The sequence below is a fragment of the Symsagittifera roscoffensis genome, chromosome 1 (assembly GCF_963678635.1).
Source record: "Symsagittifera roscoffensis chromosome 1, txSymRosc1.1, whole genome shotgun sequence".
NCBI lineage: Eukaryota > Metazoa > Xenacoelomorpha > Acoela > Convolutidae > Symsagittifera > Symsagittifera roscoffensis.
The window spans coordinates 8,757,852-8,780,727 of record NC_087062.1 but is presented as its reverse complement, the minus strand read 5'-3'; the positions used below and the strand labels follow the sequence as shown (position 1 = coordinate 8,780,727).

Sequence of the window (22,876 nt, the reverse complement as noted above, 5' to 3'; positions counted from 1 at the left end):
GTTGCCACGTTAGCAGAGAGATTTCCAAAACCGAGTTTATCGATTGACCAAATAAATTTCAGAATTTTCCGGGTAGTTTTCCAGAGAAGTCAAAAAATTTCCAAAAAGATTTCAATAAATCGAAAAGCTTTTTTTTCCGAGAACCAAAGCTTTATTTGTGAAAAACATTTTCGCTTATACAGTAGCATATTTGAAAAATCTTCGAAAAACCTATTTGTGAAAAACCGTAGCCGCTTATACAGTACCTTTTCACACAAACTGTTATCTCAATTACGCGCAAAAACTCAGATTACAGAGGGTAGTTTTTGAAAAAAGTCAATCAGTTTCAAAGTTTCAAAAAAAAAAAACGGTTAAAAAATGTCTTTTCCGACGGCCCTAACATTTGTAATAGAAAAAAATGGGCTTAATCGATTATGCAGGGGCGCTTTCTACATCAGATTGTTTTGATTGAGCCCAAAACCTCATATTTGGGAGTCGAGCTTTTGAGAAACAATTAAATCAAAAATGGTCAAAAATCATAGCCAAATATGCAGGGAACTTTCCCACAAACCGTTCTTTAGATTGAACTAAATACTTCAGATTTGGACGGGTAGTTTTTCAAAGACCAAAAAGATTTAAAAAATGGTTAAAATTTGAATATTTGTTTTTTTCCGAGGGCCCTAACTTCTGAGGAAAAAATTTGAGCTGAGTTGATGATGCAGTTGTTTTGACTGAACTTTAAAAACTAACCTTGTGTTTATTATGAAGCAAGTAATTTAGAAATTTTAATCAGAAATATTTAATACACCCGGCAACTAAACCGACAAAAATTGGGACGAAATTCATGAAGCCGACCAAAAAATTAAATTTTAATCTGAAAAAAGTTTCCCAGTAATGAGCATTGCACCCATGAGTTAAGCAAGTCAGCAGACATGAGGATGAGACATGAGCTTATATGCAATTGATTCAACAATTTTGTTAAATTTGTTAATAACCCGAAAAAAGTCTTAGGTTACAATTTCTCCTGGCGATCTGCATGAAGTTGTGATTTAGTAGTTTGATTCAGGTTTCAAATGCATACAAAAGTGCCGAAGTACGAGAAAGCATAAATTAAATTAAGTGTTTCAGGGCTTCGAAACTTAATTTCAAAACAAGGTTTACTACGTATATTGACTCTTCATTACTTTTTTCATGTTAATACAATTGTCACAAATTTTGTCGTTTCTCTTAGAAAAGCGTGTAATACTTAACATTTGCGTTTCAAATTGATCGTAATTTCCTGAACAGATCTAAAGGAAACAAAACACTGACTTTGTTGAAAAATTCTCAACTATCGAAATTCTAAGAAAAACAGATGCCCTTTTAACTCTTTGAAATTTTAGATTATTTTATGATTAGAGCTTTTTTGGAAACATAATCCCAACTAGAGAAAACTGGATCAATAGGTTAAGTTTTTATTCCAGTGGAAATCTAATAATTAAATTCCACTTTCTAAACTGAAAATTGTTCGTTTTCTTTTGAGCCATTTCAACGTTCATATTCGGAGAGTGCTATTTACGTAACTTTCAGCAGATGAATTTCAACTGAACTCAAAAAGTGCATATATACCTAAGTGCATTAATATGATTGAATGTACATCTTTAGTAATTAGAGCATTTTAAGACTTTCCTGCAAAAAAATAACCAAGACCGTTATAAGAGTCTTTGCTACATTACTTTTTCTTAAAAAGAATGTTTTTTTGAAAACTTCCCCCTACGTTATGCAAGGTACAAAATGATTCCTCATTTTAATTGGGAATGATTAATGAAAGGATAAACTAGCCATTTACGCGTTAATAGCACAGGGCGATACCTGCAGATGTTAAAACTTCTGACAAATGGCAATTTACCAAAGTCGATATTGGTCTGGAGAAAAAAATATCACCTCGAGCACAAATATTCCGTCACTTTCTTCGAAATTCGGAACAATAAACTTCTCACAATCTTTTCATTTCAATTTCGTCTATACTTACAGAAAAAGTAATTTTGAATTGACAAGTTAAAAATTATTTCATTTTCGCATATCAGTTGCAATTCAATGTCTCCCACATTCAACTTCTACAGGAAAACAACCCAAGCACTCTTTTTTCGCTCTTTACTTCTCCTTCCGCTATACGATAAAAACTACGTTCGGTAAAAAGCGTTCAATAAATTCAATTGTGGAAATAATCAATGGCAATAATAAACAGCCGAAATTAAGAGATTCAGGTCTCAAGATAGAACAGAACAGTGTATTGCACTAAAAAGCAGTAAGTCCAGATTACTTACACGTAACATTCAGCTTAAGGTCATCAAAACACGACATGGCAAAAATGTGCGGAAAATGAAATTTTTTAACCACTTATTAGATTATGCCATAATTGCTGTTTTTCGTCGGGAAGAAAACGATATTCTCGGGCATTAAATTCAAAAAATTAGAGTCATCTTCCAAGCTTACTCAGTGCTTATCAATAATGCGTTTTATGTGAACATTTATTTTGGTTTCAGTTTTAATTAGGAATTGTAAATTATTCAAGCTTTTTATGGAATTGTATGAAAAGACGTTTTTCAATTATGGAAATTGTATGCTAAGAAGTTTAGGTCACCTGGAATTTTCAGTACACACCTAAGAAACTACATTCTTTGATTCACTTAAACTCCAAAACTCTGCGATTTGCAAATGATGCCGAATTAGACAGTAATTATACAGGATTCTGCGCCGCAGATTTGAGCCATGCCTGATCGAACTCACATGGAATGATTTGATTCATTTAATTTAGACAAACTAAAATACACACAGCAAAAGAGTTCATGATTAGTTTTTCAGCAGTGCTAACATTCATTTGGGTCAGAAGTTCAGTTCAGCTCAGATCAGTTGTTCTGATTTGATCTTTTGTTCTTGGGTCTCTTGCCACTAGATGATGAAGATGAGGAAGTCGGTTCCTGCTGTTGCTCCTCGTGGTCTGCTGTGGACATAGGCGGCCGAGGCTTGGCCAGATCAGTGAGACTCATGTTGGCATCTTCGTGCAGACCAGCTAGCTCGTCTTCTTGGATTTCTGCAACAAAGATGAGTGAACATCACCAGCGGATTTAGGTGGGGTGGGCGTTTGCCCCCTGTCCCTAAGGGATTCGATCCACTGCCGACCCAAAGAGAAGAGTTCCTCTTTGTACTATTTTGAGATATCTTTTTTTGGCTGACGAACCCTTGAATTTTTCTAAAGGCACCAAAATATACTTATTTTGAGGGGGGAGCGCGCGCCGAAAAAACGCAATTTTTTTGGTCAAAATTTTACAAAAAGTGCCTATAAACGCCTTATTTACCTGTTTTTTGAATCAAAACTTTGCGCGCTGCGCAAAAAATTTGGTCAAAAGGGCCTTTATAGTGATTTTGGAAAGCTCAGAATATCAATTGGGTCGACCTAAAAAAAAAGGTGGACAAAACGCTCGACATTTTTTTGAAAATCCGCCCCCCCCCTCGAGAAAATTCTAGATCCGCCCCTGGTGAAGATGAAATTTATAATATAGGTGATAACAAAAAAAGTGGAAGAAATTCACAGAAATCAAAAAAACCGAAAAATTACTGATTTTTGAAGTCTTGTCAAAAATATACAAAGGGCACTAGGGCTCTTCGAATTTCAAGAATTATATTTGATTGACGCCGTTTTGATAAACTTAACAAACCCAATCACTCAATTTGAGACACAGGCGAATTGGATCTTCACACTAATTGCAATACAACACAAACATAGCTTTGTTAGCTAGGCGACAAAAAAAGAGCCGGAAGTCACCAAGTAAAGAAATTTAAAATAAAAAAGTAAACCAAAATATCCTGAGAACGGCAAAAAAGGCCTTTAGCTAACATTGGTGCAAAATTTACAAAGCGGTAAATAAACTGACAATAATTGAGTGGAAATTCTTCGGCCGAAAAAAATATGTCTCAAGAACCCCGAAACTTAAAAGTCCTATTTTTTTCCAATAAAATGACGCCATATGAGGCTACTAAACAAAGATAACAAACGCAGAAACCTTAGAAGAATAAACCTTAAAATGAAAAAAAAAACAGCCAACAGACGGTTGTAAAAGATTCAATAAACGCTGAATCATTGAATTACCTCAATTTGAGCAAACTGGATCAATAGGTAAAACTTTTATTCCGCTGGAAATCTGGAAAATAAAATACACTTTCAAAACTAGAAATCGATCACATTTTTTGCGACCTTTACACTTTTGCTGGTCGAAAGTGAATTTTTTTCCTTTTAACAAAAAGAAATGAACTGAACTTCAAAAGAAATCATAAATCAAACAGCGAAACAGTAAATTTGAGCCTAAATTTAAAAAAAATTATCACGACCTATATAAGAATTTGAACTACGTTCATCGACTTTTAAAATCAAACTAAACCAAAACGTGAGTTGGTAAGCAAATAGAATTTTTTTAAAAAATATTGAGCAGAACGGGTATTTCAAATGCAAAAAGCCCGAATACGCCTATTGCGCTTAAATGCCAACAGAGGCCTCCAGAAGAAAAGTTCTGTAAAAGGCCTCCAGGATATGCATCCTTTGAACAAAAAAAAATCACGCGAAAAAGCTTAGCACCCGAGTTAATAAATTGCAATAATGAGATTGCAATAAATTTGCTCACGCAGCGAAAAAACTAGATGAAAGGGTAAATTTTTCTTCATCTTGGAAATCTTAAAATTAAACTCGACTTTCGAAAAGCAAAGTCATTCACGTTTCTACGCACTATTGCATTTTTATTATTGGAAAACTTTTTGTAAATAAACTTAAGTGAACTGGATAAGAAATCAAAATTAAATCACAAAATAGTCTTATTGGTCAAAACCTTATTCGTCAAAGCATTTAAAAATTTGAAAAACTACGACTTATATAATTCTCTTCACTGCCTTGATTGACACTTAATAAATCACTCATTTTACGATAACCTCACTTTTTATCGAAGTAATGCTTTATAATCAATGACTGGGGAGACGCACTGGATTACTTATTGGAGAAATCGGATGCTGTAAAAAAGCGGACAAAAAAACAGAATATGAACCAATATCAGAAACAGTACACGAAGGCTATCTGAAACTGAACAACAAAATACAGCAAGACGAAAGCCATCTCTTGCAAACAAGAACCATGTATTCAGAGAATAAGCTCCGGACAACGTCGACATGTGAACTCGCAGAAGAGGAGAAATATTTGAGCATGTTTCCTAACCAACTGTAAGAAACACACCTTTGTAATTACATAAAACGACACGATTGACATCCTTGTTTATGTTTGCATTGGGAAATTTTCGTTTGAAATCTGGGCTTATGCAATTTGAGGATAATTTAATCTAATCTATTGTCACCAGCAGGGGATATGATCAACTAATTAGACAACCTTCCGTCATTTCATCTTCGTCCTCATCCTCTGCGTCAACTTCCTCGTCATCGTCATCATCATCATCATCATCCACATCCTCGTCCAATCCAGACGCATTGAAGTCCTCATCCTCATCATCGTCATCTGGTACCTACACAGAGGAGACCACACACCAATCACTTATTGGTTTAAATGGTTTGATTTGCACTCTTATCAACATTCAAGAAACGGAAGCCCCGCTTACAATTCACTTTGGAGATATGCCAGTGATATGAGTTTTTAATCTGAGTCAGTGACTTCAACAAAGCTCACTTTTTTCACCGCTTGATTCAACTTAGACCCAAAAATAGCTGGCAAAAACTATTTTTTGAAAAAATCTGATTTGACAATTGTGGGATCCAAAACAAGAATGATTGCTCAAAAAAGAGATGCTTAAAAATCGCAAGGTTGTTGAATAGATGTGGTGTGTGTATATAAATAGTTATAGCTGACAATAGTCTGCAATATTCTCTTGAGATGCATGTCATACATAAACTTGCACTTATTTCTAACTTTGCTCAAGGAGCTGGTTTATCACGGCACCATCACTAAATGGCGTGTGGTTACCTTGGAGAGGTTGCCCATCAATTGAGACACAGTGACTGCATTGGAAGAGTCGGCTTCTGTTTTGGCCACTTTACTTCTCGAGACCACTAATTCCGCCTCCTCCCCTTCTTCTTCTTCTGCATCCATTTGGTACATGTTGCGCTTCTTGATGCCTGCAAACCATATCACATCGGTCTTATGCAACTTACAACAGAAAGCTAACAAAAAGAAAACTTACTGATGATTTCATTCTCCGCCTCCTCGCATTGATCTGCATGACCTAAAACACGACAATAGACTTCGCTGTTAACAACAAACATTAACACAGAGGCGAAGCTTTGTACCACTTGCGATACAATGCAACCGTAGCAATGCAAACTAGCGAATAGAAAAAAAGATTGAAATAACTAAGGCGAAAAAATTTGTTGAAACAATGAACTTTTTTCTGGAAAAAATTAAAAAGTCAATTTCAGTAAAACAATTAGACACAACCACCAGCATGTAATACGCTTTTAGTATTTACCGAGCGGTCACTACAACGACAGTACATCGGTAAACGCCTAATGAGTCAAAAACAAACGCCATAGGAAATTATTGTCATATAAATTTTCTGAACGTTTTTAAAATAAATAATCCATTTTTGCCCTTCAAACACCACACAACAAGCTGACGGAGCCGATATAAAATAAGCCGAAACTATTCAGGCCGAATAAAGAAGCGAAAAAAAGAAAAAATACACTAGTAAGGCGAAAAAAACATAAGCAGACAAACGAATAGTCGATAATTCATTTTGCCGGAAAAAAAATTCAATTTCAAACATTTTAAAATACAAGGTCAGGCCGCGAAGGCGATCGCGTTACGTCAAGTTTAGGAGGGAAGAAGACAGCAAGTTTTTGAGGTCCAGCAAAAAAGCAAGCTCAATTTCTTACAGATTTTTAAGAAAAGTTGCTCGCGAGAAAAAAGTCTAGTTCCCGATTACAAGACACTTGCTCGCGCAATAATCTGTAATAACTTGAGTAATAAGTGTAATAACACGCGCAATAAGTAAAAAAAGAAACTGCGAATTAAAAGCTGCTGCAATTCAATTTTGAAATCTTATCTGAAACTGCTTCAATTAAGTTCTACAACTTTCAAACTCTAATCAAAAGCTGCTTGATACAAAATTAACATTTTGAAATCTAACCAGAAACTGCTTCAAATAAACTTTTCAATTGCTTAACTAAGCAGAGAACCTATCCAGAGCCATGTTAAACTGAATTTGAGCATTTTGAAAACCTAAGCAGAACCTGCTTTAATAAAAAAAATGAGTTTCTAGAGAAAATCTATACAGAAACTGTTTTAATTAAATTTCACAATCACGTTGTTGAAAATAATACCAGATGTTTTACTCTAGACTTTTGAAAACCAAACGAGAATCTCCGCAAAAGAAAATTACAATTTTAACAACGTAATCAAAAGTTGCTTCAATAATTTTACAACTTCTAAAACCTGACCAGAGCCTGTTCAGAAAAAAATGCATCAAAAAGAATGATTTGATCTAAAAATTTACATCAAACTAAAACGTTGCCATTTCATCGCAGACTGTGTCAATCTATAGAATAAGCATCTTTCATATCAAAACAAGCCTGACAATAAGCTTGAATTGATATTAGAAAACATATTTTTGATAAAGAACAAACAAGAAAAATGGAGAAAGAAAAAACATTTATCAAACCAAGAAAAATTCAATATGAAACTGCTTAAATTAAACTTTTCGATTCTAACCAAATTTTTCGATTCCAAAAAACCCAACCAGAAACATCTTCAGCTAACTTTTGCAATTCAACAAACCGAATCAGAACTTATTTCCTTCTACTGATTTTCCAATCACTATTTAATTATCATGGCTTTTTATATGAGCCTAACGTCAGTTTTTAAACAGTCGATTACTTGCAAACATTGCTATCTAAGTTCAAATTGTTTATACAGAGGCGAAGCGGAGTATTTTGAGCGGAGCATACAGAGGCTTGGCATCATTTGCGATACAACACTAACATAAAAAAAAAACAGAGACCGAAAAAAATTTGAAAAAAACTAGGTCATATAAACTTTCATGTCTCGATAGAATTTCATTCCAGGCAAACATGCCAGACAAACTCAAAACTCAGCACGTCACCTTGAGGGTGCAAGGTGTTGAAAATCGCCGAATGGTTGATGCACCTTTGGGCAAATTGTATTTTTTAGTTGTTTTAGCTTTTAGTTGCTGTTAGTGTGAGTTTTAGTAGAGTTGGAGAGGAAGCAGTAGTGAGGGTGAGTTATGTATGAGTGGTCGGGGGTGAGTAGGTGATGAGCCGGTGAGTTGTATTGGATGTTGAGAGAAAGACGCATACGCGTCTTTAAGGTAGAAGTTTGTACTGGTAACAGTTTGTGCAGAATAAATGTCATTGGTGCTGGTTAGTTGAAGTCACAGTAAGTAAAATGGATTCAACCGCAGCAGTGATGGTAGCGACGGATCAGCACGTTACATGATTCACATTTGATCTGAGTCGGTCCTGCGTTTGGTTCAATTCAGGACATTTGAAATCTAAGTTCAGGGATATGCTCTTATAGTCTACTGTCAGAGCCCGAACATAGCTCGTTAAAAACTTGAGATAAACTCTTCGAATTGTTACATCTTGGCATGTAGTCACAAATTTTTAAATTTTGGCAATGATACTGTAGTGCTGTAGTAAAAGTGCGCTTCCGTGCAAATCTTAAATATATGTTCTGTTTAGATAACGCTGGCTAATCGCAAGCGTAAACACAACTTACCATTGCAAAGTGCGCCATTGATTTTGAATGAAGCTGGATTTAAATGTTGACTTTGTTCGTTCATGTAGTAGCCAGTGAGACACACCTGAAGGCCTTCGATTGAAATATCTGAAACACAAATGGCATTTCTACTACTTAAAACTAAGAAAATAATCATACAACTAACACAGAAGCGAAGCTGCACTTCGAAAACACAAGCGAGAAAACGACCAAAAGGAGCTTTGAAAAGTGAAGAAAAGATACAAATAAGTCTTTAATATTGAAACTTTTGCGCTCTTTTCTACTTTCCCTGCCAAATTTTCTATTTTATCATTGTTTTACGTGTTACGAAGCTGGAAACACTTTTGCATGTTTCGGATTCGAACCTCCGACCTTGAGATAAGGAGTCTCACATCCTCGCTTATATGCCAAGGTCCTTAAAAATTTGCTAATACAAGTCACCAATACAGCCAATGCTACAGACAGTGATTATAGCAAAAAAGATACCAAATGAGCAATTTTATTTGCAAAAAATATTATAAAAACCTGGGTTATGGTCGTCTGACTCAATCAAGAACTCAATGTGTTCTCCTCTGGAGAAAGTGAGGTTGAGATTCTGCTGGTGTTCGTCTGAATTTAGATGGCATAGATGAAAATCCTGTTTAGCATGCCGCAGTACCACCCAGATCCCCGGACGAATGCCTGGAACTAAAATTCGAATTAGTTCTAGCGCAATGTACATTAACATCGAATTCATGGACCTTTCTCAATCTAGCCCCCAATAGTAAAATCAGTGTGGAGGGGCTATAATTTATTTGTTACAAGGCTGCGGTGCTATAGTAACAAAGACTCGACTTCATCTATGGAGTATTTTTAAAAGCTTGTGTAGGTAGACCAAACTTGTTTGGACTTCAGTATTAAGCCCACGTGCTAGTGAGGCCATCCCCAATTTTCCGTATAATAGCACAAATAAACGAAATTTTAACTTACCTAATGACCTTAGAGGGGACGAGGCAAAAAATTATCCAAATTAAAGGTCATTTGTTTTACTGTATAGCCTAGTTTTTGAATTTCAGACGCTGTCATGGTCTGGTAATTTTTAGAATTCTAAACATCTCAAATTACATCAGCTATTTCTACCACGATTGCGTTTCACATCAGATCAATTTTTCACAAAAAGTGACATTCGGAAACACGAAATAATCCAAGGTTCATGCGTACAGCCAATGAAACTCTTCGTCTTAAATTCGTAACCTTTATGGGCCTTAAACAACTCAAAATCTCTGTTCATAATAGTCAAAAAAACCTTATCATATAATTTACAAAATCGGTGGTCTTTCTATGTCAAATGTGCTTTCTAAAATGCCTAATTTCAAGGACAATATTAACATAGAATTCTAACAATAATTTTACAGAGACAGACAGCAATTGATCTAAATCAGGGTTGAAAAAAAGTATATATTTAAATATATTGTCGCCGGAACATAAATACATTTTTTGCTCGGGAAAAAATACTTTCACTCAGAATCCTTTATTTTCTTAACAACTTTATCAATAACATTGATGCTCCAGTGTTTTTTGTTTACAAACTTAAACAACTGCTCTTCAAAACGGACCGGAAAAACTAGTTAGCAATTTACGTTGAGTGTCTGGCTGGCCCGACCGAAAAGTCGCTCAACAACAGCTAGCAAAATTAGTTGAAAAAACGAAATCTGGAGTTATTTTGAACAAAAAAAAACAGATTAGGCCTACCAAAAAAAACGAAGTGAAGATGATCAAATCATTCAAATATGGAAACTAATCGCATAAAAACATTAGTAGTAGTAGTAGTAGTAGTAGTGAAGGCTTTAGGATTTCTCCATGGGTTTTGAACCCTCGTTTATAAGTTCATAATTTTTCCCGGTGGGTTGCAGTTTCCACACCAGCAAAGAATTCTCCACATACACAAGTTGTTTTCTGCAAAATTTCTGTTGAAGAATTTCCAAAACGTGTTTGTTATAGATATTTTCAGGCTGTCATAATCTTGATTTTCGAAGTCCACAATTTGGCTAAAGTAGTTGTATAGCGTATTAGAACGTATATAATAATTTTCATTTGACTTTTTCAGTCTTGTTGCATGAACAGCAATCTCACCACGTGTTGCTTGTCTCGTTCGTGATTCGTTTTTATGAATAATTGTATTCAAATCAATGTCATGTTTATTTTTTAGTAGTGAAACTAAGTACAATATGTCGTGTAATTCAAAGTACATTGAGAGTGGAAGGAGCTTTAAAAATTTCAGTCTTTCAGTATAACTCATTTTGAAGTTATTTGTAATCCAAGATGTCGCTCGTTTTTGTACTCTTTCTAGTTGTCTTAATTCTGCTTTGTTCGGATACCATGTTTGCGATGCATAGCTTATGATTGGTACGATGTATCCGCAGTATAAGTTTAATTTTGACTTTAATGATGTTTTTTTCGAGATATTTCGTTTGATTTTGTAAAAAGCTCCCATTGCTTTTGATATGCGATTTTCAGCATTTACTGACCACGAAAGGTTGTCACACATTAAAATACCTAAGTCTTTTTGGGTCTTTGCGGTATCAACATTTGTATTAAATAGTGTAACTTCCATTTTCCCTTTGAGGTTTAACAAATTACATTTATCTTCATTCAGCGGCATTTTATTTTCTTTGCACCATTTTTCAACATTTGCCGTGTCTTTTTGCAGATGAATTTCTTCAGTAGACAAGATCTTCATATCGTCACAATAGCCAAAACAATCTGAATTCTCAATGCATTTGGGAAAGTCGTTAATGAATATGATAAAAAGTAGAGGGCCAAGAATTGAGCCCTGTGGTACACCGCTAGTTACTTCTTTCAGAGTTGATGAACTTTTATTGATTTTCACAAACTGCATTCTATCTGTTAGATAGTCTTGTATTATGTCTTGTATTTGAATGCTTAGACCTATGTTCCGTAGTTTGGCGACTAGGATACTATGAGGAACTTTATCAAAGGCTTTAGAAAAATCTAGATAAAGGACTGATAGTGTTTGAACATTTTTGTCATCGTAGAGTTCATATACTTTGCTCAAAAATTGTACCATTTGTAGTACTGCTGACCTTTTTTGCCGGAAGCCGTATTGTGCGTTTTCCAGGAAAGGTTGAACTTTGGGGTATATATTATCAAAGATAATTTTTTCGAAGACCTTCGAGGCGGAGCATAAGAGGCTAATTGGGCGGTAGCACTCGACTGACGCCTTGTTCTTTTCTTTAAAAATTGGGGCCACTTGACTTGTTTTCCAGTAGGTCGGGAAGAGCCGCTTGTTAATGAATGTGCGGAAGAGAAGATAGAGCGATTTTGACAGAGTTTCAGAAAGATTTTTTAGGATTATATTACCTATACCATCAAAACCTGACGCTTTATTTGTTAAAAGATTTTTGAGAATGTATTGGATTTTGGTTTCTTCAATGTGTATTTGTGTACAGATTTCTTCTGTAGGAGAACAGTTTGTATTTCGTGCGAGAGGGTTAGGAATTGATTCCTTTTGATATACACTGATGAAAAATTCGTTAAAAAATGTAGCTTTTTGGGTGTCATCTCTTGTGGATTTTTCCTTGTAGAACATTTTTTGGGGATATTTCCTGGAACTACTTATTTTGTTCAAGTATTTTTTTGCAGGTCACTGAATCGTCTACTGCTTGTTACTGTTTCTTCGTAAATTGCTTGATCTTCAGTCAATGCTATTTGAAGATTTTTTTCCAATTTTTTGTGTTTTAGGATAATGCTTAAATTAGGTTTGTTTTGCCGATCGATACGCCGTTTTAAGGTTTGTACTCTTTTTAGCATGTGAGACGTACTTGGCTTCACCCATGGGGGGAGAGTTGATCTGTGTGATGTAACCTTGGGTACATTGTTCTTTATTTTGTCCCATAACCATGCATACCACTGACGAAGGAGCTCATTTACATTACTGTAACAATACGGTATGAAAGGTTTGTCTTTTATTTCTTGATTTATTATCTTCCAATCGGCTCTGTTAAACGCCAGACTTTCATCTTTGTTTATTTCTTTGATACTGGCTTCCATGTTAATTGTTGCAGAGTAAGCATAATGATCTGAGCAAGAAACTTTGTCGATGCTGTATGCGTTTGTTGCTGAATGGTCCGTGTGCCAGTTGAGTATTACTCCAGGGTTGTTTGTTAATAAAACATCAAGCTGCTTTTTTTTGGAGTCGAATAATTGTTCATAGTCAAGTTCAATGAGCTTTTTTAACACTGCATTTTCATATTTGTCCTTTGAGTGCATCATTTTCCAATGAGTGTATTCAAAATTTATATCTCCCGTAATCGACACTGCGTTACAGTTGTGTTGTATTTGTAATTTTGTTAGGTTTTCGAACAAACTGATGAAGTTTTGTTGTTTCCATTGGTATTTACTGTTTTTCGGGGGATTATAAACACAGCAGAGTATTTGATGATGCCCAGTTTCACCTGTTAGTTTGGCCACTATGCATTCTTCATTTTCTATTTGAGCATCAATTTCTTCGTAATGCACATTTTCTTTTATCGCCATGAGTACGCCTCCGTGATTGGTTTTTAAAGTGGAGTTTTTTCTATCTTTGCGAATTATATTAAAACCAGCCAAATGCAGAGCTTTATCTGGTATTTCCTTTACCAGCCATTTCTCTGTGAGACATAGTATATCGTAGTCTGTTTGTAAAATGGCATTTGAAAGAGCTATTCTTCTGTTGATGTCTAAAATACTTCTGACATTTAGGCATAACATTTTTAAATACTTGGCAGTAGGTAGTCAATTGCTTTCTTCGACTTTTTTCCAATTTCCACTTTCTTCGTCATATTGGTAAAGGACAAGGTCCCTTAGCCTTAGGTTTTTAGCTGATACTCCAGTTTCTATCATTGTTCGTCTTTTCATAAGAAGTTTGTTAGCCACCCTGAGCAATAATTTTTCAGTTTCAAGGTTGACTATTCGACGCTTCGGATGCAATTGCAACATGGTTATAAGTTTCGATCGATACTGCTTTATGAACTTTTGACGTTATGTTTATTTCGTTTTATATTCCGTTGATGTCTAGACAGTTGCTCTTTTTAATTAATTCTGTCTGTCCTAAATTTTTGCAACTCTCCTTAGTATAGAGAGTTGCAAAAAGTTAGGATAGACAGAATTAATTGAAAAGAGCAACTGTCCAGACATCAACGGAAATTAAAACTGAAAATAACATAACGTCGAAAGTTCATAAAGCAGTTTCGCTCAAAACCTATAACCACGATGGGCAAAATCTGAACAGCACTGATTGCTCATTTAAATTAATTCTGTCTCTCCTGTTTGCTACTAATTATACATCCACATAAGCTGTGAATAATTTTGAATCAAAAACTTACCAATTTTGTCTATTGCACAGGCTTTGGATACATGGAAAGGCGACTCAACTAGTTGTTTGTACTGTTTATTTGGCTCAATTACAAGACCTATAATCGCAAAGAGATACGATACAATTACATAACTACATGAAGGCAAATTTATTAATTAAGTATGTTAAAGCTAACCCCAAAACATTTTGACCCTGCCTTTTTGGTCTTTCAACTTTATCTAAAACAAAAATATCTGTTTGAAGAGAAAATTTGAATTAAGCACCTACGGGCGATTGGACTTAAGCAACTACCAAATTGTCAGAAAACTTAAAATGATCACAGCGAAGCTGAGCTTTGCTCTATTTGCGATACAAAAATGATTATGATTAAAAGGGTAACTCGAATACAAGTTTGCGACGGATTAGAGGCAAGAATTTTTCTCTTTTTTTAAAGGAAAAAATCAGGTCAAAAGTATCATAGTAACTGAAATTTCAGTCAGGATTCCTTTCATCACTTATTCTAGTCAAAATCATAGGAATTTTCCAAACATGCAAGAGTGAGGAATAAAGTGAACAGAAGTGAATAAAGTGGATAATGTAACATTCACCCGGAAGTACATATCGACGGAAAATAAAGCTAGGCTGTAAAACAACTGGCTAGCGTCTAAACACAGCTCTACATGCTTTTAACCGTCTCTACCAAAGCCAGTTCTTTGTGTGGTCCTTTTAACATCGGGTCGACAAAATCGTTACTGTTTTGGGCTATCGGCCAGAACGCTCAGATTAACTTAGTAACATGCAAAATAGCGAGCTCATGGCTGGGTCTCAGTATCCCCAGACCATGAGTACACTCCTAAAAACAGGGCTATTACTTATTTCCTATATTACTATTGTTTTTGTTCAGCAGATAAAAATCATCACATCCAGCGGAGATGGATCAAACCTTTCCCTCAACTCCTAGCTTTTCATACTCTGATAATGTGATAAAGAATTCGACGTTAACTAAATTTAACTCAGGACATTCCAGGATGATAAAAGTTGTTCAAATAGAGTTTCAGTCTTCTTCCCGAGACCCTTCCGGATTTTGGAATCCGGACGAAGAGCGGTCTTATCTCCCGTCCGGAAGGCTGGTGAAATCGTGCCAATACCATTCTTGTTTCTCGGGAAGTCTTCGGTAACGATTTTACAGTTACTATCGTTACAATTCGGAATGGTTTTCCGTTAACGTCGTAAACTATAATTTCGTCGTTCATTTTTATTCCTTGTACGTCTTCTCTGTGTCAGCGCATATTGTTCCTCTGTTTTCGCACATTTTCAGTTGTAGCTTAATCTTAAGGTCGTGACGTGTTTTTATTTCAGAACGAATACTTAAAATTTATTTCGTCACTTCGAATTGATCTTTCCGTATTCGTTAAATCGTACGTTTAAAAAGTTAATCTTCCAAAACTTTCAATCTTCTCAGTCCACGGTTACAATAAAATTTCGAATTTGCCATGCATTTCGGCGCCATTCTGGTCGAATGTCACAATAGTAACCGAAATTACAGTCAGGATTCCTTTCATCACATTTTCTAGTCAAAATCCTAGGAAATTTCCAGACAAGGAAGAGTAAAGGTTTAAATGGATAGAAGAAAACAGAGTCACATGGTTGTGAATCAAGCCAACCATATTGAGAAAACTAACATCTGCACAAAATAAACCGGAGTTAAAAGAAACTCATAAAGATTGAACTGATATGAGGCTGCAGGTCTATCAAATACCTCTACAAAATGCGCTTTTGTTCCGTTGACTCTATGATACTTTGGTTCATTTAACACTTGTATGATGCTTTAGGGCGGTTTTTTGATTGGTCTCTTGTATATATTTAATTGTTTTTGGTCAAATACCGCTCAGGGAGCGACGGGACGGCCAATCACCAGACCCTTCACGGTACGGGATTTTTCGATTCTAACTAAGTTAAAAAGCTAAGTCTTGGAATTCGGTAGGCTTCGAACCAACCTTCCGGCTTTTGGTTAAGTGCCTATTTAGAGAATCCGCTCGGTGTGGTGTGCTTCGTTATCGGGTCTGATGACCATGAGGATAAAAAAATAACACCCAGCAGCGCCATGTAACAGTCGTTTACTTATGTCATATATGACGTTAAGATGACGTTACTTAGCGTTTCCGTTTTAAAATTTTTCCGGTTGACATGTTCGATATTCCGTGCCAAAAGTATTTTTGGACTAAAATCTCAGTGTTAGCTCCTTGCTTCTGAAAAGGAGTAGGGAGCTAACACTAAGATTTTAGTTCAAAAATTAGGCAGGTGCTACTCACTCGAAATCTCTTATAAACTACATAATCACCAATCTTAGTTTAAAAAACCCAACAAACAAATTACTCATATTTATGAAGTTGTTAAAACAGACCACGTGGCAAATATTTTCATAACTGAACTTAAACTATGAGGAAAAAAATCACTTCAAACGCAAATTACTTGATAAAAAAACAACTCATCAAATATTAAAGAAAAAATTAAATGGGAAAACTACTACCGGAAAAGTAACCAGAAGCCATGTTCAACATATTCAGTCAAAATATTTTTAAAAAATAAAAATATGTGCTCACAAAAAAAATCTTTATACGTAAGGGTTAACCAAAAATAAACTTACAAGATAGGATTTTCATATCGCAGTAATTCAATTTAAAAACGATTTTGAAAAATAGATGACTAAGTGTTCGCTCTCTACTCCTGAACTTATCCCGCGTGTTGATCGCTGGCCTCAGTATCCTAATAAGCAACGCTTCCAAAGGTAGGAGTTTCATTGTGTTGTTTGAGTGATCTATTATCTCCCAACTCAACTGTGCTTCATCTCCACACTGACATATTTCTCCTCGATTTTCGAAAAAAAATTTTGCTTGTGTTTTGTTTAAGTTCTCATAAGAATTACCGAGGACAGGTCGTAGAGGTGTATCCTTTTTATGTACTTTAACCAGTCCTTAAAGTTGTGCAGGTTGACTACCAAATGACCTCAAACTCGCAATTAAGCCATCTGTAATCTCAATCCTTTTTTTTCATGGCCAGTAGATCTTTGTTCAATTTTTTTTTCAATTTTTGAACAACTGAATCAGTCATACTATCAAGTCACTCAAACTGTTCTGATTCTAGCAATTGGGTCAGTTTTCCCTCATATGCGTGTTTTTTATGATGCAAAACCCGACACCCTTATCAAAAAGTAAAACCACTAGTTCGTTGTATTGAGATATTCTCCAGCTTTTCCAACTCTCATATCACTTGGAGTCTGAAGTAGTTTTTTTATGTAGTACTTAGCATCCGCTTCAGTTTCGCATAATTTTTTGACAAGGATATCATGCTTCTTCAGTTCCGACAAAAAACATCTATGTCTGCTGAAAAGTGGTTTTCATTGAACTTGTCACGAACTGGATGTTTTAGCCCCATAGACAGCAACTCATCTACCCATCCCGGCAATATTATCTCATCTAGTACTTTTACCGCTTTGCTGCGTATCTTTCCTAGGGCGCTTTCTTGTCTATCAGCTAACTTCTCAATTTTCTTAGAGTGACTGAGGCATGGGGCTAAAGCCTTGTCCCTTTATTGATGCAGAACATTGTTAATGACCGATGGCCATAACCTCTCATCAATTGTTCTCCTAACTATGTCCCTTACCTTGCCCAAGTCTTCCGCTGCCCAACCACTATCCTCTTTTGCCCTACCCAACACTCTCCTAAGTAATTTAAATTAAAAGCTGAGAATCGCTTTCTGAAAAAAGCCCTATCCCAGGCACCCTAAACCTCTAAAGAATAGGTATAATTTTGGTATCCAGTCACTTTTTCAAAAATTTAAGGCGATTTTGTCTATTGTTAAATTTATTCAAGTACTTTTATAATTCATCACAGTTTTCCACAAAAACCTTGTTCTGAGAAAGAATCTCTGGAACTTCGGTGGTAAATGCACAATGTTCATTGCCTTGCTGGCCACAAGAAACAAAAACTGAGAAGGCGCTAACAGCGCAAATCCAAAATTGCAACTTACCTCACTGTAGTTCCGGCTTTTCGTCCTTCGGCTGTCTATCCGCAGCTACCCGCTTCGCCTGTGCCCTGCGCCGGGTCTGCGAAGGTTTTTTTTGCTGCCTCTTCTTTTGGAAATCAGCTCTGCAACCGCTCTTTGTGCTCCCATACCTGGTGCAGAGACTTTATTTCGAGCTCGTGTTGTTGGTGGAGCTGGCTGTAGCCTTCGATGATCTCGGGTTTATACTTCTGTTTGACTTCAGAGAACCGAAAATTTTTCGGCGATATGGTCAGAATACCTGTCTTTGTCAATTTCTCCAATACATTTAGGGCACCCTTCCTTTTACAGTATATTGTGACTCAAATATGGTCCTTTCTGTCTTCTTTATTCTTGACGACACCGCCGATTGAGCTAGGGGAAAAATGGTTTGTCCTGTGGCTTGTCAAAGAGTTATTGATAAAGCCTTGCGGAAATACCAAATTATCTTCTCCCCTCAGTGGGCTTTTATTGAGCAAAAACAACAGATTTTTGACCCTGTTGACTTGATTGTGGTTCAATGCAATACCCGGTATGTCTGTGATGTGCCCCAAATATTTTTTTTCTCTTCTGCGTCGAGGTTTCTTAGGCTGTGCGCAAGAGAACTGGTTGCCACAATTTGGATCATTCTTCACATAAAAACATCAGTAAAGGAACAAAAAATAGAATAAAAAAATGGCAAACTTCTCAAAAGTCTTTTCACTTCTCTTTATCAAAGTTTCGAATTGCTAAATGATTTTAAAACTTGCGGCCCGTGGGGGTAAAAAAATTCAAAATCCAAATTTATAGCTTTTCTGGGGTCTAAAATTACACATAAATTGTTAAGAAGTAAAATTATTAAAATGAGGGATCGAACGTTTCCGGAATTATCTCTATCATCAGGTTAATAAAATTGATATAAAAAGATTTACAGACGTTAAACTCTCATAAAAAATCATTAAGTGGTTCCAAACGAAAAATAAAATCTTTCCACTTATCAAATTTAACCATTTTAAGAAGTTTGTAACCATTTATTTTCTTTAAAATTCTGAGGTTTCAAATCTTACTTAGCGTTTCCTTATACTAATCTTTCGATTTTACAATTTTTTGATCGACATGTTCGATATTCCGCGCAAAAAGTATTTGTGGGCTAAATAAAATCGAAGTTTTAGCTTATCACTTCTGAAAAGGAGACGGGAGCTAACACTTAGATTTCAGTCCAAAAATTGAACAATTCCTACTGACTCGAATTCTCTTATAAACTACATTATCACCAATCTTAGTTTAAAAGACACATCAAACAAATCACTCCTATTTATGAAAATATTAAAACAGACCATTTGGCAAATATTTTCATTACTGAATTTAAACTATGCGGAAAAAAATTCCTTCAAGCGCAAAATATATGATGAAACAATTACTCAAAAGATTTGTTCAAATCAAATCTAAAAAAAAAATTAATCGGGAAAGTTATTACAGGCAAAGTAACCCAGAAGCCACGTTCAACATGTTCGGTCGAAATATACCTGAAAAAAATAAAAAATGTGCTCATAAAAGAAAATCTTAAGGCTTAAGGATAAACCGAAACTAAACTTACAAGATTTCTTCTGATTTACAGTTATAAATTTTTTAGTTTATTCTACAATTTACGGATTTTTATTAGGTTTTTTGATTGGTCTCTTGGTCTCTTGTATATATTTAATTGTTTTTGGTCAAATACCGCTCAGGGAGCGACGGGGCGGCCAATCACCAGACCCTTCACGGTACGGGATTTTTCGATTCTAACTAAGTTAAAAAGCTAAGTCTTGGAATTCGGTAGGCTTCGAACCAACCTTCCGGCTTTTGGTTAAGTGCCTATTTAGAGAATCCGCTCGGTGTGGTGTGCTTCGTTATCGGGTCTGATGACCATGAGGATAAAAAAATAACACCCAGCAGCGCCATGTAACAGTCGTTTACTTATGTCATATATGACGTTAAGATGACGTTACTTAGCGTTTCCGTTTTAAAATTTTTCCGGTTGACATGTTCGATATTCCGTGCCAAAAGTATTTTTGGACTAAAATCTCAGTGTTAGCTCCTTGCTTCTGAAAAGGAGTAGGGAGCTAACACTAAGATTTTAGTTCAAAAATTAGGCAGGTGCTACTCACTCGAAATCTCTTATAAACTACATAATCACCAATCTTAGTTTAAAAAACCCAACAAACAAATTACTCATATTTATGAAGTTGTTAAAACAGACCACGTGGCAAATATTTTCATAACTGAACTTAAACTATGAGGAAAAAAAACACTTCAAACGCAAATTACTTGATAAAAAAACAACTCATCAAATATTAAAGAAAAAATTAAATGGGAAAACTACTACCGGAAAAGTAACCAGAAGCCATGTTCAACATATTCAGTCAAAATATTTTTAAAAAATAAAAATATGTGCTCACAAAAAAAATCTTTATACGTAAGGGTTAACCAAAAATAAACTTACAAGATAGGATTTTCATATCGCAGTAATTCAATTTAAAAACGATTTTGAAAAATAGATGACTAAGTGTTCGCTCTCTACTCCTGAACTTATCCCGCGTGTTGATCGCTGGCCTCAGTATCCTAATAAGCAACGCTTCCAAAGGTAGGAGTTTCATTGTGTTGTTTGAGTGATCTATTATCTCCCAACTCAACTGTGCTTCATCTCCACACTGACATATGTGAATATCTACAGGCTAGTCCTTTTTCTTGTGTTGCTTAATACTTGTGGGCAAATGTCGAACAGTTTGTCCAATATAGGTGGAATTACATCCTCAACAAGACAAGTTTTAGACCACATTGGATTTCAGATCACGGGAGAAGGACGAATTGAGGGAGGGAAGAGCGGATTTCAATTTCAGGTTCGTAAACAAAATTTGTGCGTTGGTGATGTTGCGATCCTTGTTTGCAAACAATTGTTTCGATTTCCTCGATATTGAAGCATGAGCATTGGGGGATTCTCGTCTCGCTTGTCTTTGGTTGCCCGAGTTTCTGTCTTAGTTAGTGTTGATTTTTCTCCAAGGATTTTGCTTAGTGTTTCCCACTCAGCTTCGGATGACCACTCATCTGGGTACTGATTTTCCTTCTATTGAATAACATTGCTTCATCCTAAATTTCCAATGCAGATGTGCCCCTAAAAATCCTGTGGACCGTATCCTCTATTATATTTCTCTGGTACTGTAATGGTGTGCAACATCCAAAATTTAGCAGCGTGCCAGTATCCATTGGTTTTTGGTATCATCCACATCTAACTTCCTTGTTGCCATCGACATTTATATTAATGTCAAAAAATTGGTGTTTTAAGTGTGAAATGTAGGTTAGGGTGCAATTTGTTGACAGCTTGCACAACCACGCTCGGGTAGCCTTTAACATTCCTTACAATATCGTCTACATATCATAGTGAAAACTTCACACCTGTTATCGTCAGCTCACCTTCACGCCTCTCTTTGCACAATTTGCAGAACCAAATATTCTCTGATATGCCTTCATAATCTTCAACCAAAATACAGCCAACATCTTTTTGATATCAATTAAAACAATCCTCACGTTACGCTGCCATGGTTCTGAAAGTCACCCTTCTATTGCGTTTTGCGCGTTTACCTTTCATGTCCTCTAGGATATCAATCTTTCGAGGTATGTCCATAGCCAGAAATTTCTCAACGTCTTTCAACCAAAGGTTTGCCAAATTGACTGCTGGGGATGCACCCATGGCCAGTCCGTCCTTTTGTACGTACCATGAACTGTTTTACTTAAAATAGACCTTACTAACAGCCATGAACGAAAGGCGTTTCATTGTACTTCTTGACAAGTCAGGACCTTCATTCTGGTTATATAATTTCTTAAGCGCGATGTCAATGTCATCTTTGAGTGAAACAATAAAGTACAGGCTTTTCACATCCAAGTAAAAGATAATCTCAAAAGAGTCTAATTTAGTATTCTCTATCATAACCCTAGCTGCGTCAGTGTTGGTCTCAATAATTGCCTCCTCGATTTTCGAAAAAAATTTTGATTGTGTTTTGTTCAAGTTCTCATAAGAATTACCGAGGACAGGTCGTAGAGGTGTATCCTTTTTATGTACTTTAACCAGTCCTTAAAGTTGTGCAGGTTGACTACCAAATGACCTCAAACTCGCAATTAAGCCATCTGTAATCTCAATCCTTTTTTTTCATGGCCAGTAGATCTTTGTTCAATTTTTTTTTCAATTTTTGAACAACTGAATCAGTCATACTATCAAGTCACTCAAACTGTTCTGATTCTAGCAATTGGGTCAGTTTTCCCTCATATGCGTGTTTTTTATGATGCAAAACCCGACACCCTTATCAAAAGTAAAACCACTAGTTCGTTGTATTGAGATATTCTCCAGCTTTTCCAACTCTCATATCACTTGGAGTCTGAAGTAGTTTTTTATGTAGCACTTAGCATCCGCTTCAGTTTCGCATAATTTTTTGACAAGGATATCATGCTTCTTCAGTTCCGACAAAAAACATCTATGTCTGCTGAAAAGTGGTTTTCATTGAACTTGTCACGAACTGGATGTTTTGGCCCCATAGACAGCAACTCATCTACCCATCCCGGCAATATTATCTCATCTAGTACTTTTACCGCTTTGCTGTGTATCTTTCCTAGGGCGCTTTCTTGTCTATCAGCTAACTTCTCAATTTTCTTAGAGTGACTGAGGCATGGGGCTAAAGCCTTGTCCCTTTATTGATGCAGAACATTGTTAATGACCGATGGCCATAACCTCTCATCAATTGTTCTCCTAA

General features: G+C 35.8%; 1 protein-coding gene across 2 annotated transcripts in view; it reads right to left on the bottom strand.

Moving 5' to 3' along the window:
- Positions 1-2,754: 2,754 nt before the first annotated feature.
- LOC134857177 (46 kDa FK506-binding nuclear protein-like) overlaps positions 2,755-22,876 on the bottom strand; it is a 211,039-nt gene continuing 190,917 nt past the window's right edge. Inside the window, exons 2-9 of one of the 2 annotated variants that reach the window (XM_063873553.1) lie at positions 14,272-14,317; positions 14,107-14,193; positions 9,269-9,430; positions 8,744-8,851; positions 6,192-6,233; positions 5,975-6,126; positions 5,387-5,519; positions 2,755-3,052 (exon numbers count right to left, since the gene is read on the bottom strand). In XM_063873553.1, the coding sequence (XP_063729623.1) occupies positions 2,868-3,052; positions 5,387-5,519; positions 5,975-6,126; positions 6,192-6,233; positions 8,744-8,851; positions 9,269-9,430; positions 14,107-14,193; positions 14,272-14,281 (879 nt within the window). In that variant the 5' untranslated portion in view covers positions 14,282-14,317 and the 3' untranslated portion in view covers positions 2,755-2,867. The remainder of the gene's footprint in view (positions 3,053-5,386; positions 5,520-5,974; positions 6,127-6,191; positions 6,234-8,743; positions 8,852-9,268; positions 9,431-14,106; positions 14,194-14,271; positions 14,318-22,876) is intronic. The other variant, XM_063873554.1, reaches the window with a different exon arrangement.